A 16,327-nucleotide genomic window follows, 5' to 3' on the forward strand; every position below is an offset into this window, starting at 1 on the left:
GACAAACAAGCGAAGAGAGGAGAAATGCCTCACTGCTTCTTTAAAGCTACCCTCAGCAACTGGGAATTGGCTGGCACACCATTCTGGGCAGACAACATGGAAAACATTGCATGTAGTAAAAGTAACCAGGGATACAGTTTATCAACAGATCAACCCTGAAGCAATTCTATAGAAATTGTTGGGGGATAGCAGTGTTTACCTGATACATTATGTTTACCTGATACATTATGTTTACCTGATACATTATGCATTTTCCTTGCTGCTTTGTAGTCTGAGAGGTGTGTAAACAACAAGCAGTGCAGTACACTGAGGAGTAACCTCAGTAGCTTACTATGATTTTAGCTCTGAACTAATTGTTTAAGGGGCAATCTGAGGTTTAACAACAAAGCTGTCACCATGCTATTTCTTTTCAGTAAACAGCAGAGGGATAGGGTGGAGTAAGGTGACCACTCTGACCATCTATGAGATCAAAATTCTAGTTTTAACCATGTTTTGAAGCGATACAGTGTTTGTTTACAATTACATAAAACAAGCTTATATTTGGGTTATAAGTTATATTCCCCAAGAATCAATGGCTATAATCAGAAATCTATATCCAAAAATCGATGTGCAAATCCTAGATTGACCCTTTAAGCATAGTCACTTAGGAAAACACTTTTGTGTCATAGACACAGTGGTGGGCCAAATTCCCATTTGTTGAGGACAGCTTTAAGGTAGGAATACGGTTTAGGGCTAAAAACAGGTGGCAAGATTTACTTCTCTTGTCATTAATAAAATATCAGAAATGCTTATACAGTAGGTGGACATTAACCTAACAGACTGAATTAATTAACGACTGCTTTGCAATGCAATGATAATAGGTTTTTGTAGGTTCATGTCACAGGGCTACTGTTAATACATGTAAAGCACACATATGTAACAACAAATGGTTAGGTAAAACATAATGCACAAAATGAAATATGTATGGCATGCAATATCAAGACATTGGTTTTCAGCCATCTTCTGCTAAAAAAAGACTTCATAATAAATAAGTAAGGGTAAGAAGTAAGTTAAGAAATAAGCAAGATGATAACATGATGATAGCCACTACCCTTGATAAGGTTAAGAGAGGGCTTTCATTCCTAACTAGGAAGATATCTTTTGTTATCCCCAGGGAATGGTACATCTGGGACCTCGTTGAGGTGTCCTGATAGGAAGATGGCCACTGTTCCGATGGAGAATAGGAGGATGGCTACCCAGAAGCACACCTTGTCAATCATCTTTCCGATCAATACCCAGCTCTCCATTTCCTATGGGACAATAACGGTGAGGCAGTGATGGGGAGATGTAGAGACACATTCCCACAATGTTGTTTAAAGATCAATACATTAATTTCATTGACTGGAATTGATATGAAATTAATACAAAGCCTGGTGGACACATTGGGTAGAGAGTTACACATATCTAGCCAAAATAAGAACAATACTTACAGATCCAATGTTATTTTGTTGCCTTGTGCTCTCAGCGATGAAGTTACAGGCGTCCACACATTCTTTGATTTCAGGTGCAGATTGAGCTAGGCTCTTGTACAGGCTGGCTGTGGTACTCACATCGATATCATCCACTAGGGGGTAGCAGAGAGACAAAGTCACAAAAATACATAATACAGATGGACAGTGGCCTGGTAATACTGTAATTACTGTTGTAACAACTTTGCACTAACATTTTATCACATACTGTAGTACTTAAGTAATTGCTTTGTTTTTGTATCGTAATGCAGTTCAGCATTTTTTTCTTTCTTCCACAAGTGGAGAAAGTCCAGGTAACAAAAACAGCTCAACTGCATTACCATGAAATTATAATGATATTATAAGGCAGTTACTAGTATTAAACAAAATATATCTTCTTCCTCTTACCAAATGATCTTGTGAGGCCATGCCTTTCTCTCTGTTTGTCAAACATCATCTCACTGCGGGGCTGTTTTAGCACATACTCCTCAGCTCTCTGCATCAGACCGAAAGAACTCCGCCGTCGCTCCCTCACTCCATTCACTACATTCACTACATTCACTACATTCACTTCCTCCTCTGCCTCTCCATCATCCACCAATGGAGACATCCCTAGGAAGCGAGGGACAAGCTCCAGAAAGACCTGAACAAAAGAGAGAGGTATGGGATGGAGTCAGGGATGAGGCTTAGGTAAGGAATGGTTGAATTTGGACAATGTTTACCATGGAAATTGTGGGTCAAATTGTGTAGGATTTAAAGGGCCATTCAATTATCTTTTGCTTTGACATAATTCTCATGTTATTGGCCAGCTATACATACGTGTTTGATGGTACGAGACATGGTGTGGGTACTAGGACTGCGTAGGGAGATATTGAGCACCACGATTTGGTTGGTGGCGATGAGAGTGGTCACAGACATGACAAAGATCAGGTACCTGGGAAGGTATGAGTAGAGAGACATGGAGAGAGAGGAGGTTTGGGGTCAGGTGTCAGGTTCGGTGTCAGGTGAAGTAACACAAATATATATACCACACACAGGCACACATTGACTCACTTGCCAATGAGAGGGACAGAGAGAGATGTCTCAGGGACCTTCTGAGACACAAGAAAGAGGAAGACAGTCTGAGCCAGCAGGACAGAGATGGACACAGTCAACTTCTGTCCCCCAGCTGTGAAGACGACAACAGAGGGGTACATACAGAGTAATGTTAAATGCTTTCCCCATCATCACACTTAAACAAAAGTCAATGGACAAATGTATGTAATTCAGCGGTAAAATCAAAGAAGGGAGGAAAAGATTCTTAATATAATCCTGTATCATTAACACTTAAGCCACTGACCAATCCCCACTTCCACTGACCCTGTGCAGGCAGGAAGTATGCCAGTACAACCAACGAGGAGATGAGGGAGCAGGGTAGGATGATATTGATGATGTAGAACAGGGGCTTTCTCTGGATGATCAGGTTGAAGGAGACCTCTTGGTACTCCAGGTCATCAGGAGAGTAGCGTGGGTTGATCAGCTTCCTGCCAGGCCTGTGTTTAATGGCCCATTCACCATTCTCTAAAGGGTGAAAAAAATACCAGGCATTGGAATTTCAATTAATCTCCTGAATTTATAGAATTGACCACAATTCTGTATCTATCCTAGTGAAGGTTCACAGTCCCACTTGGCAGTCTGGGAGTAATCTAGCCCCATTATTGAGTAGTATTGAGTATACTGTTCATACTGTTCATGTTATTGTGTGGGAGAATCAGTGTTTGTGTGTTACCAGTGAAGGCCTCAGGATCGATGTCCACCCACTCAATAGGCTTCGCATCGTCGTCAAGAGTCAGTATTATGTCCAACTCTTTGGCACTGTATGTCTGGGACCTGGAGTGAATGGAGAGAAAGCCCAGTTCTATGGTGGAACAGTACATACAATTGCTACTGTATATATCAGTATCTTTATATGATACAGTCCAACCCTCTAGGACTGACCACCATGCTGACCTGAAGACTAAAGTACAGTTTTGCCAGTCAAAGGGAAAGTAGGTGATCTCAATGGCACAGGTGCTGCGGTAGATGGCTGGTGGAAGCCAGTACATGTCGCCAGTAGGGTAGATCAACACGTTGGCATAGTACGCCACATCAAACTTGCCATCAATGCTGCAGAGTACAGGTAGAGTGAAGGGGAAAGGAAAGGATATGGAGAAGGGTGAGGAGAGTTGAAGAGAAAATATTGTAGCAAAGACACACAATAGGCATGTGCACATAGACATGGCAGAAAAAAAGCAAAAGGGAAAAGATGATCCCCTCCTCCACTGCCTCACTTGTTCTCAAGGACGATGTCAGGGAGCCACACCATGTTGTAAGGGATACGGATAACGTCAATGCCAAAATACTCAGTGGTGTTCCAGGCAAGGCGATAATCAAGCCATTTCTGTGGGAGGGGAGGGTGTAGGCAGAGAGGGGGAGAAGGCAACACAGGAGTAAACAGTGAATGGAGCAGAAGAGCAAGTTGAGTGGGATGTAAATAAATGTCAGACATCTAGAAATGAGGTCAAAGTAAGAGAAAATAAATGGTTGACCTTGGAAAATAAAAGTATGCAGGAAAAAGAAAGGAAAATTGAAGTGGGAAAAAAATAGGAGAGAAAGTAGGAGAGAAAGAATAGGAGAGAAGCGCACTCACAATTTCAATCCAGACATTGGTAGTTAGAGTCTCCTCCTTTTCATTCTGTAAAACAGGAGAATTAATTTCTGAGGTTTACAACCACTATCTATTACAGTGGAGGCTGATGGAGGTATAAATCGGAGGACAGGCTCACAGTGAGCAACCTGATATGTATAATGCTTATAACATGGTTGCGGTATAGCAGACGTGGTCTCTCACCAGAGAGATTAGGTTGGTGAGGATCAGCTTCACCTGCACCATCACCTTGTCTTCTGGATTCTCTGCTGGACGAATGTTTTTGTTGTAGCCCTTAAACAGATCCTTGATCAGCAGGGACTCCTCGTTACACCTCACTGCATGATGGAGAGAGAGGGGGGGGGCATAACAAATGCCTTCTTTAAAGGTCTTGAGAAACCTTTTTTTTCAACAGCTTTTAATATTCTGCTATGCCCTTCTTGGGCAGCCACATTTCTGTTACAATGTGGTTTCCAGAGTTGGCAGAGCACTGATAAACACGCCGAAGGGCCCACAAGCTCACAACCCCCTGACCGTTACAAAAAAGTAAATAAAAGCTTACTTACCCGGTACAACCACAACACAGAGTACAGTTGCAACCAAATAAATCCAAACGGAGTAGGTGGCCATTGCTGAGTTTTGGTGATCTTTACGCAAGGAAAGATTGGGAGAAAGAGAAAGCGAGAAGTTATTTCCAAACGGCTCGTGGTCTCCTTTATCCCGCAGCCCCTCGCCTCGCTCCTCCAGCTGTCGCCCCCCGCGGCTCGGGTTACACAGCAGCCGGGACGCGCTAAACTCGGTCTTAAAGTCACACTCGGGTCGTCCATAATAATCATCATTATATGATTATACTATTGTCGGTGATGACAATGACAAGGATTGTGTTAGGTAACTTTTCCAAGTGGTATGTCAACGAATTTCTACTTTTATAGCGCTCAACATTCTGTTGGCTTTGGTTCCAGTAGAACCCCCCCCATTTAGAAAAGTATGTTAACTATCATTCTCCCTGGAGGTGTGTGTGTGTGTGTGTGTGTGTGTGTGTGTGTGTGTGTGTGTGTATTAACAAGTTGAACAAGTGAAGCGTGCCCCAATGCTGGACACTCATGCAGGGTATGAATACATAAGAACCGCGTCTAGCTGCGCGCCTTGCAGCCTACTCCAGTGCAATGACGGGGTCATTGTAAGTCGCTTTGGATAAAAGCGTCTGCTAAAAAAAAATGTCGGGGGGATTGAGGTTGGATTTGTCTCATGGAGAGAGGAGAGACAGGACAGTCCCATGAAGATGAATTATGCGCGCGCGCGCGTGTGAGTGTGTACGCCGGTGCATTCCGGTGGATGAACATTAACGGGCAGTTTTACATCAATGCGCTGTTTTTTTCGGGGAGGGGGGGGAAGCTAATAAGTCTCAGCAGAATTGGACATTTAATGACATTATCAACCAACCAACGCAAATGTAACCAAGCGAGACAATTCTTGATCAAATTGAAAATATAGGCACATTGTTATCATTATAAGAAATACGTTAAAACTATCTACTCTGTTTAAATAATAATATTTAATAATATTTTCTTATGTGGCCAGTGGAATTGGTGCTGCTGTGTGAATTCCACTGTTTGCGATGTCCCTCTAAAAATACATTGGGTGAAATGGAGATGCGCTCCTTTGAGGTAACCGGAAACTTTGTGGCCGGCTTCCTCACAGTCACACAAATCCAACCCGAAAAGCCACGCATACAGTTATAACAACTTGAAGACGCACTCCTAAATAAACTGCGATTGTACAGGGAGTCACGTAGTCATCTTTCTTTATCTTGTTATTTGAGCGTAAATAAAATGTTATTGATATACTACCAAGTGCCAACTGTTGTGCTGGAGTGTCGTACCAACTCAAAACCAGTCTCAGGTCAGTGATGTATTGCCATCAGTAGATGGCGTCATGCCGCTCAAAGCCATTTACAATTGGCTGAACCCTTCCCAGCTCACAGGAAGTTCCACCCTCGTTGATGACATGCCTCATGTTGTCACAAAATGTGATTAATGGGAAAGATAACCTGTACCTACTCTGTGATCTCTATGGGTACATATTTATTTTATTTTTTTACTTTTCGTAACAGCTATTTTCATTGGAGTATGATAGGGGCCTCCCCTGACCGCACGTCCCTGGGGTACACCATACAGCAGATTTGAATATAGAACCTGCCCTCCCATTTTTCCTCCCAGGTGTAAACAGTGTACAATATTTCAGAACACTTTAAAAGGGCAATCTGCTATTGGTACATCCATTTGTGAAAAAAAACATCAAAACCCCAAATCATGTAACCATGTTTTACTCCATTGTTTATAATTGTAAATAAAGACTTACTATATCTTCAAAACATGGTAAAAAATATAATTTTCATCTCATGGATGGTCAGCTCCATCTATGAATTTGAGAGTGGTAAGATTTCTCCCGCCCCATTCCTCTGTTCCGCTGTTTTACCAAAAACAGTGTCTGTTTTTTAACTGTATTTAAGTAAAAAAAATCCCAGAAATGTCAATCAATTAAACTAGTTTACTAATGAAATATAGCCCTATAAAAGTATTTAATGAGAGTACAGTACATTGTTGCTGAGGTAATTAATTAGGGCTAGTTTGTCTTAGTTTTGACAGTAAACAGGATGGTGCATCGGTCAGGATACAGGAATGAGACATAATTTCTTCTCTGAACTGTATTGTGTTCCACCAGTGGTCATTGATAGTGTTTACACTCAGTATTATAATCATTCGTCATTGACTCAATACTCAGAACAAACACAAACACAAACTGGATCACGCGTGAATAAATAACGATATTAATCATCACTAATAGGTGAAACTAAACTATAATAGGCTATAATGTGATGCACACTGAACTTGAAAATGTCACTCTTTTCACATACAATACAAAGCTAGGAGGCTACCTACGTCATTTCTTATAACCAGAGAACGTGAGTTTTAAAGTAATAAGAAATGTCAGAGCCTTTTCTATAGCCGCCCCCAAAAGTGCAGAGCAGATTTGCTTCAACTAAAAGGCTTCTCAGTCAGATTCGGGGATCCAGTGCTCAGAGGGGTATCATGCTCCCCAGGCGGGAGACCCGGTAACATCATCAACCGAGCTACCGGCAGGGTGAACACATGTCCTTTGATGATCAGCTGATCTGATGTACCCATTGTCGCTCGGCCACAGGGTCCAAGGCAGCTGCGGGTCCACCAACATGACAACTACCTCATCCAGTAGTTTGGGAGAAGAGTGCCATTTCTGTCTGGTCTGCAGGCTAGGGAGGTATTCCCTGATTAATCTAGACCAGAATTGGTCAGCGAGAATCTACGAATGCCGCCACCGTCTGAGGCCCAGGATTTCCATCTCAGGATCTCCATCTCAGGATAAACCACTTGGGGGAGAAATCCATCGGGCCGCCCCATGAGCAGACTATACTGTGTCACAGGGTCAACGCCCGCAACGTCAGCAGATACATAACCCAGTGGTTTTGAGTAGAGGATGATCTCGACTTCCAGGAGCACTGTCAGGAGGACTTCTTCCTGCACAGGTTGGGCCCCCACACAGGTGTAGAGTACAGATTTGACGGAACAGACTCTCCCACACCCCACCAAAGTGTGCGGCTGCTGGGGGGTTAAACAGACAGTTGTTTCTGCAAGGTTGGCACCATGCTTGCAAAGGCCTCTCTTTAAGTAACCCGTTCTCCACCCTTAAAGTTGGTCCCTTGGTCCGACCACAACTCTGAAGGGGTTCCTCTTCTGGCGATGAACCGCCTCAGGGCCATCAAGTAGGCATCTGCATCCATACTTCTGAGGAGATCTAAGTGTACCACCCGGGTTGTTAAACACTTATACAATATAATCCCCCAATGTTTCTCGTGGTGTCTGCCCACCTTCACCAACATGGCGCCAAAACAATCCACGGCCGTAGAGTGGAAGGCTGGTTTGTGTAGTCAGAGATGGGCAGCAGGGATGATCAGCCATTTTGGGGATGGAAAGCTGAGCTCTCCAGCGCTGACATTCGGCACATACACACTGGTGTCTGCGGATTGCCTCCAGCCTACGTATTATTCAGAATGACCGCCGCAACTCTGCAAAGACCTGCTCTGGCTCGGGATGGTGCAGGTCACTGTCATACTTCTAGAAGAGCAGGCGTATAATTGGGTGTGAGGCATCCAGAACAACAGGGTGCAATGTCAAGTCCTCTAGGCCTTCTAAGCGTCGGAACCAACCACCGACTCTGATAAGGTCTGCTAACGTAAGTAAGCGGCTACCAGATGAGACGAGTTTCCCTGCTGCAAGGAGTTTATAGTCCTCGGGAAACAACTGTTCTTGGGCTTGCTGGAGAACGATCATCTCTGCTTGATGATACTCTTCAGCATTGGGCGGTGAACTGCAAAGGCTCTGTTCCTTGGGCAGTGGCATCCAGGAGATCCTGCCAGGTGTTGTACACCTTGCCATCTAGGCTGTTAGGTATAGGTGAGGTGACTGTTACCCCACAGAAGGTGGTCTTCTGGGGCTCTACTAGCACTAGCTCCATTGCCATCCGTTGGTGACCCACAATTTCAAGGTATATGTCTTACAGAATACTTTTATGATGTTGTTGGTGTTCAAACCCTTATTGTATGAACATTCCCATATGTTTTTTGTACTTCAGTATTGTCTGGATTATACAATAGGCTATACTTAAGATATTATATATATATATATATATATACAGTATATCTATATATATATATATATAATTTGAATTGTACCAAATATAATAATCAATGATATACAGTGTCACTATAAGTGTATCACATGTTTTCACAAGATTTCTGGAATCTCCCCTCTCAGTCAATAGCCATTTCAATTGGTATCTTCCTTTGAGAACAGGGAGGGAGTGAATGCCTCTTAGCCACCCCCCTTCTCTAGTAATGAATGCCCTTGCTTTCACTTTTCCCGCTGCTCTACTAAGTACAATTGTTGTGTTCCCCCTCGTGAGCACATGTGTGGCTTGGCCAAAGTCTTGAGTTCAATGTCTCTCCCCCTCCCCCATAGCAACAGCAGCAGAATCAGTGATAGTGACTAAACTCTTTATCATAAGTGATAATGGAGAGGACCATTTACCACACATAAAAAGAATCCCCATGGTTTATCAACCTACAACAACACTCATGGCCTCATGGCCTATCTGTACCATATCACATTGTGTCATAAATACCTTATATCAATACCTTATAGAGTTTTTATAGTGTTCATATGTGTCTTTTCACCATCATGTTTTTCAAATAATGTATGTTTAGTTTGAATGGCTTCCCCACAAGCTACACATGTTTCTTTCAGAAGGACCTTTTAGTGAGAACCAGAACGAGCCATTCCATAAATAATCAGCTTTTCTTTTCCCGGTGCTGTCACAAGTGGAAGCACAGGACAGACTCTGTGGCGTTATTCATTTACAAACATGGATTTGGAATCACAAGACACAAGTTCAGGGAAACCTAGAAAATGTGTGGACTGAGTTGACCTGCAGTTAGATCAATACTGGAATTTAAACAGTAGAGGACATGATAACTTTTTCACAGTAGTCAACATTTGATGATAAATGAGCACAGTGACAATATTTAGCTAACAATTCACTCCTCAATTGTTTACACAGAGAACATGTCCCATTGTGTATTTATTGATCAGTGACTTTTTTGGTCACTTTGTTCTTATGATAGTTATACAACTCTCAGATGGATAAACATGTTTTAAATTTGGCAAGGATGCAGGACTGTAAGAAAAAACAGAAGGGGGGGGGGGGGGCTTGAAAAACAAACAAAAAACCTGTTTATTTAAGCTGGTCAGTATTGCTCAGATATGTTAGATGCAGAGTTTGGAGAGTGGGGGGTTACTGTCGGACAGGCCATGCTTGCTTGCTTAATCAGCCAGTGGACTCGGCTAATCTCTGGACCCTTTGATTGAGCAACAAAGCAGGAGACAGACATAGAGAGACCCACAGTTTGGCAAACAGGGGGAGACAGAGTCAGGAGAGGAGAGCAACTGAACCAAGTCAAACTCAGGACAGGGAAAAAAGAAGAGCGTGTCTGGTGAGAGTAGTCTAAAGAGAGAGTAGGAAACTGGAACACGAAAGAAAAGTTAAAGATTGATAGAACTATTGTCCTGGGTGTGGCCACTTTAATCAGTGAGGCACGACGGCGGAAAGAATAGCAACTTTTGTCTGTGATTTGAGGGGGAGGGTGAAAGGTTTAGGAAGACAGCAGGGGTCAGCGATAAAGGACCAATAGAGAGCCTTCGTGTTGGGAGCCAGTGCAAGGGGACTAGAACTCATGTGAGACAGAGCAGAATGGACCGATAGAGGAGAGGTTTTTGTATATTCAGGAGGAACGGGGAGAGAGGGGCCCTAGACACACAGACATAGGCTGTCAGCATGGGAGTAAAGGGCAAGGCTGCCGTGGCCATTGTGGTTCTACTGCTCTTCCTCGGCTCCATGTGGCTCCGTGAGTAAAACATTTGCTACAAGCTAACACTGCTTATGCATGGGTGTGTTTTTTGTGTGTCTAAAAATGTTTGAGCATGAATGGCCTTCTGTCTGTGTGTATCTGAACTCGTGTTTGTACAGAAGCATTGCCTGTGTCGGCCTACAGCCTCATAGATCTGCACATGCTTCACTTGTTTGGAATGTATAGTGCATCACATGGTGTGCTGTACGCCAGGAATCAAGCATGGTGGTCTCACCATACACTCCACTCTGTGTTGCACCATAATCAGGGAAAGCTTTGCTTCTATTCTAGCTTTTCACAGTGACATACAGTAGATGCAACAGACAACACCTGCTAATACTCAGTCATGCTGTTGCTTTAGTTGCATTGAGAAACAATGGTGTTAATGGGGATAACAAGGAGAGTGTGTGAGAGATACAGCAGCATCCTCCAGTATAAACATTAACATCTGATGTACTGCATGATAACATTTTCTAGAGCAAACCGCTGAATACTCTGAATACTGCTAATACTTTTATATATGTATTCAAAAACATTTGACCAGAGATTGCAATTAGCTAAATAAAGTATTCGATTTTGTTGGCTATAATGACATGTGATATCGGCACGTCATGGTTCTTTCCACTGTGAAATGAAATGTGCTAACAGAGGTTCCATGTGGGTTTACATGCTTTTAAGAGTGAATTCTTTTTTTTGGTAAGATTTTATTTTCCATTTTCTTTTTACTTGACAAACATCACAATACATCACAGCTTGACAAACATCACAACACATCTCAACTTGACATACATCACAACGCATCACAGCTTGACATACATCACCACACATCACAGCTTGACATACATCACAACACATCACAACTTGACATACATCACAACACATCACAACTTGACATACATCACCACACATCTCACCTTGATATACATCACAACTAGGGGTGCAACGGTTCAGTTGGCCCACGGTTCGGTACGGTTCGGTATTTTGGGTCACGGTTTTCGGTACGGTTCGGTTCAGAAACAAACGTTCCAGACCAACTCGACCTCTGACCAAAGGCCGCGTTCGAGGCATTCACGTGGACGCTCCGGCGCTCTCAGAGCTAATTTACGAACGCGGCCAAATTGATCTTCTCGCCATAAAGCTTAAGCGTACAGTGGGCTTCCTGTATAGATTTACATCTTGCTTTTCCTTGGCTTCCAGAAAACGTCTTGTCTCCGCCCTTTTCCTTTCACAATTGGATTATGGTGATACAGTATATAGGTTTGCTTCTCTGTCCACTTTATCCAAGCTAGACCCCCTGTATCATTCGGTTCTAAGATACATCACCAATAGTGCCTTCAGGACCCATCATTGTACACTGTATAGTCTGGTTGGATGGCCATCTCTTTCTGTCAGAAGGCTCCAACACTGGTACACTCTTGTGTTTAAAATCATCTCTGGCTTCTTACCGAATTATCTGGGCCTGAAGTTCATCCCTATACCGAGTGGCTCGGGTCTCAGGTCTCGTAGATGGCTACAATACAAGGTGCCACTTATCATGAACAATGTTGGAAGGGCAAGCTTGTCTTATTATGGCCCTTGGTCTTGGAATGACCTACAGACTACTTTTAAATTAGAGGCCCTTATTTCCATAAGTATCTTAAAGCGTAGATTAAAGGATGTGGTCACCGCTCGCTGTACCTGCTTTGGTTAGACTTCTCAATGTTTTAATCACCTTGTAAATACCCCTACCATTGTTTGTCTATTGTATTGTTGCCACTGTCTTATGTCCTGTCTTGTTATCTGAACTGTTTTTTTAAGCTACTATTTTGACCCTGTCTTGGCCAGGTCTCTCTTGTAAAAGAGGTTTTAATCTCAATGTGACTTCCTGGTAAAATAAAGGTAAAAAAAAAAAAAAAAAAAAAAAAAAAAAAAACGGAAACGAAAACGAAAACCGAAAACCGTCACGGTTCACTAGTGAATTGAGCCGTGGAACGCAAACCGTACCGTCCGTAAAAAAACCGAGAACCGTTGCACCCCTAATCACAACACATCACAACTTGACAAACATCACAACACATCACACCTTCACAAGAGTGAATTCTTTAGCAAAGTATATGTACTGTGTATCTCTATCCTAACCCTCCTCTACCTCCTGTCTAACTGATTTAGTTAAAGTTCTAAATGTAGACAACAATTAACATTTGTTTATCTCCCTCTACAGAAGGAAGTTTGAATTACCACTGGGATTCTTGTCTTAAAGGTTATAACCAGATAAATAAGGTGAGAGAAAGACAATGAAACCAACTGTCAGCCAATTTGTGCAGCTCTATTTCATCTGATTGGACTTTTCGTTCTGTCTCATTGACTCCCTTCTGCACCCCCATCCCTCTCCACAGCCTTACCATCTGTCCAATAGCAGTGAGACTGATGTGCTGACTGATGATGACAAGACCCTGGAGCAGTGTCCAGGTCAGACGTTCCAGGTGTCAGAGCTGCTGTCCCACCTGCTGGCCTCGCCAGCCCCCAGCTCCGATGTGCTGCTGCAGCCATATCTCTCCAGCTGGGATGAGCTCATCAAGTAAGTTCATCAGGAAACACACAATGCCCAGTCATGATTAAAACATTGACTGAGGGACATGTTTGCCTGGATGAATCAGGGTAAATTAACTCCAAAGTGGGTTCTTTTTGGGGGCTCTGTTTGGTTCTTGATTGGCCCCTGTTGCTCTTCTCACTGACAGGTTCATGGAGGCTCTTGGCCCAATGGTTGGACTCATATCTCAGGAGATAGAGTCCAAAACCTCCATTATCCGTGAACTGGCCCTGCAGGAGGGTAGGAGCACTGAGGGAGAAGTGGGCTTAGAGGTGGGTCTGGTCTCTGAGACCACAGTGGATGGAGCACAAACCAGGGTGAAAGCCTCACATAGCAGCGCGTACACCTCTGTGCGCTCTATGATAAGGACTGAGCTAAGCCAGGGCTTGGTGGACTTCAAGCACCAGACAGACTCTGGGTGTCGCACACTATTACGGCTGCACCGGGCCCTGCTGTGGTTGCAGCTGTTCCTGGAGAAATTGGGAGAGGCGCCCGTCGCGGGGCGGCTGAGGAGCCCCTCCGAGCTCTGCCGTGAGGCCTACCAGCACACCCTGGCAAATCACCACACATGGCTGGTCCGCAGGGCTGCGGAGCTGGCCTTCATCGCCATGCCTGAGCGGGGCTTCTTCTACAGGCTGGTGTGTGTGCAGAATCAGGAGCAGGCTGGTGTGGTCCTGCAGAGAGTGGTCAGGGCCATCGGAGAGGTGTATGACAGGACTCAGGGCGCCCTGGAGGAACATGACATGCTGGACTTGCCGTAGGAGGTTGAGAGGAGTATCCGAGGCCTCAGCCTGAGCTGGAAAACTGTCTATCTCATGACTCGTGGGATATCATGTCCTCTCAGACCAAACTCCCCTGACCTCACAAGAAATATGAGTTCTTGAGTAATGGGGAATGTGTAACTCTTTGCATTATGGTGCCTCTATATCTGTGTAGTGACAATGTGCAATTATTAATGGACTATATGATAGCATTTTTATACAATGTTGTTACCAGATTAATTACAGCGTTAGCGATATAGGGGCAATTTAATGTAACAGATGTTACCATGACGACCAATTATATGGGGAGTGCATGACAACCTTTCAACCAAATGCTGTGGGAAACAATCAACTAATGTAAAATGTCTGTCCATATTTGTACAATTGTAATGCAAGGCTTCAACATCCCTCACTTCACACTTTACTTTATGATTTGGACTTCTGACATTATTGGAAGACCAAAAAAAAAGAAAGAATGTTTGCTGGTTGACATACAACCCTAACTTATAACTTATTTTTGTAAATTATAAAGAATTGCCAGTGAATATTGCACTGTTTGATGTGATTCCACTTCTGGTGGTTGATTCTACCTACTGTACCTATCAACAATGCTTGGATGGAACCAATCCAATCCACACAACATGATTATGTAATAATTATATTGGATATCATAATCAATATGTAGAGCTGGACACCTCACATGGACTTCATTCTGGGAAATATAAACCACATTAACAACCCAGAATGATTCTCCATGATCTACCTGTTGCAATGAGAAAGAATATTTTGATATATTTAATCATTTAACTGAATCAATGACATAATGACAGTGAGTGTTTACATGTACACGATTATTGCCCTTACTCCGAATGAAACAATATTCGATTAAGCTGTTTACATGACCTGCAAAAATAAATATTTGCCTAACATTTATGTTTACATGCCAATAATGCATACACCAATTAGTGGGTGAAGAAGTAAAAACGGTGACATCTACCTTGTGCATTCCCGCTACTTTTCATTAAGGCTATTGTAAATGCAATGTTGATCCCGTGGCACACACTGGGTTTGCTTTTGTGCAAAGTGTGAATAATTCACTCCTTTTTACTAAATAAAAGTGTAAACATTATTGAAAACAGACTACGTCGCAATCAATGGTCAGCCGCGAGACAGGCTACACTTCATGCCACGGAACACATGGTAGGCAACTGGATAAGAGTGCGCAGCAAGGATTAGTGGGAGAGAGTGGTCCTCACATTATAATTTGGTGACAGAATTGAGAGAAAACTTCTACATGTCCCGCAGATTATTCTGAAAATTGTGGAAATGGTGGAAATTCCTGCATCTTAAAGATGTTACAGGGTCGACCCTAGGACTTTTGTGGCCCTAAGCAAGATTTTTAATGTGACCCCCCACACACACATTTTTTCAGGGGGTTGAAGTTTTCGATTGACCGGTGTTTTTCGATAGACGGGTGTTTAATCGACGGGGCGGGGTGGGGCATCAGAAATTGGCATCAATCCACACACAATACCCCATAATGACAAAGTGAAAACAAGTTTTTAGAAATTTCTGCAAATGTATTAAAATTGAAACACAGAAATACTTCATGTGCTTAAGTCTTCACACCCTTTGCTATGACACTCTTAAATTACAAATCACTCAGTAAATTAATAATAATAACTTTAATTTATATAGCGCCTTTCAAAAAGCCCAAGGACGCTTTACAGGGGAATGATCGGACAGACAAAACAGAACACAAACAAAACAAACAAATGACTAGGGGCCAAAGGCCTTGGAGAACAGATGAGTTTTGAGGGCTAGTTTGAAGGAGTCCAGGGTGGGGCCGTTGCGGATCACTGCGGGGAGGGAGTTCCAGAGGGTAGGTTGAAATTGAATTGAGTTCATCTTAATGCAAGGATAATAGTTATTGTAATAATATGTAATTTTTGAATCAATATCTTTGTTTTTATAGGGCCTCTGATTTGCATAGGAATCAATTACACACTGTGTAGATTAGGATGTCGCTACCAACTCAGCAAATTGTATAACTTTCTCTTGATCCTGACAAACTCCTCAGTACTACCTCCCTACCAGTGACAAATATAGCCATAAATTGATACAGCTCCCACTATTCTTCACATGAGAGATTGTGCAGAAACTGGGTGCATCAAAGTAGTTTTTTTGGCCACTTGGTTATATTATATGGCCAATTTTCCACCATTCAACTTTTTACATTTTTTTTGTGAGTCTCCCTAGACCTCAGGGTCGCATTCCTGAGCAGTTTTGTTCCTCTCCATTTGCTCAATTTATAATGACAACCTGATCCACATTGATTCCTAT

General features: G+C 42.9%; 2 protein-coding genes across 2 annotated transcripts; one reads left to right on the plus strand and one right to left on the minus strand.

The window, feature by feature from the left end:
* Positions 1-1,121: 1,121 nt before the first annotated feature.
* Positions 1,122-7,340, minus strand: chrne (cholinergic receptor, nicotinic, epsilon; the record flags this gene model as incomplete). The annotated part of the gene is made up of 13 exons (XM_080529082.1): positions 1,122-1,289; positions 1,470-1,603; positions 1,896-2,130; positions 2,307-2,421; positions 2,541-2,655; positions 2,847-3,047; positions 3,256-3,356; positions 3,477-3,632; positions 3,797-3,906; positions 4,156-4,200; positions 4,357-4,490; positions 4,719-4,953; positions 7,290-7,340. The coding sequence occupies 13 exons, from the start codon at positions 7,338-7,340 to the stop codon at positions 1,122-1,124; spliced, it is 1,800 nt and encodes a 599-aa protein (XP_080385208.1).
* A 2,844-nt stretch (positions 7,341-10,184) lies between these two features.
* gltpd2b (glycolipid transfer protein domain containing 2b) lies at positions 10,185-15,109 on the plus strand. Its single transcript, XM_080527950.1, has 4 exons — positions 10,185-10,651; positions 12,855-12,913; positions 13,030-13,211; positions 13,372-15,109. Exons 1-4 carry the CDS (start codon positions 10,582-10,584, stop codon positions 13,982-13,984), a joined length of 924 nt encoding a protein of 307 aa, XP_080384076.1. The 5' UTR covers positions 10,185-10,581; the 3' UTR covers positions 13,985-15,109.
* The last annotated feature ends 1,218 nt before the right edge of the window (positions 15,110-16,327 follow it).

This window comes from Nansenia antarctica (genome assembly GCF_963989245.1).
Source record: "Nansenia antarctica genome assembly, chromosome: 4".
In the NCBI taxonomy this organism is placed as follows: Eukaryota; Metazoa; Chordata; class Actinopteri; order Argentiniformes; family Microstomatidae; genus Nansenia; species Nansenia antarctica.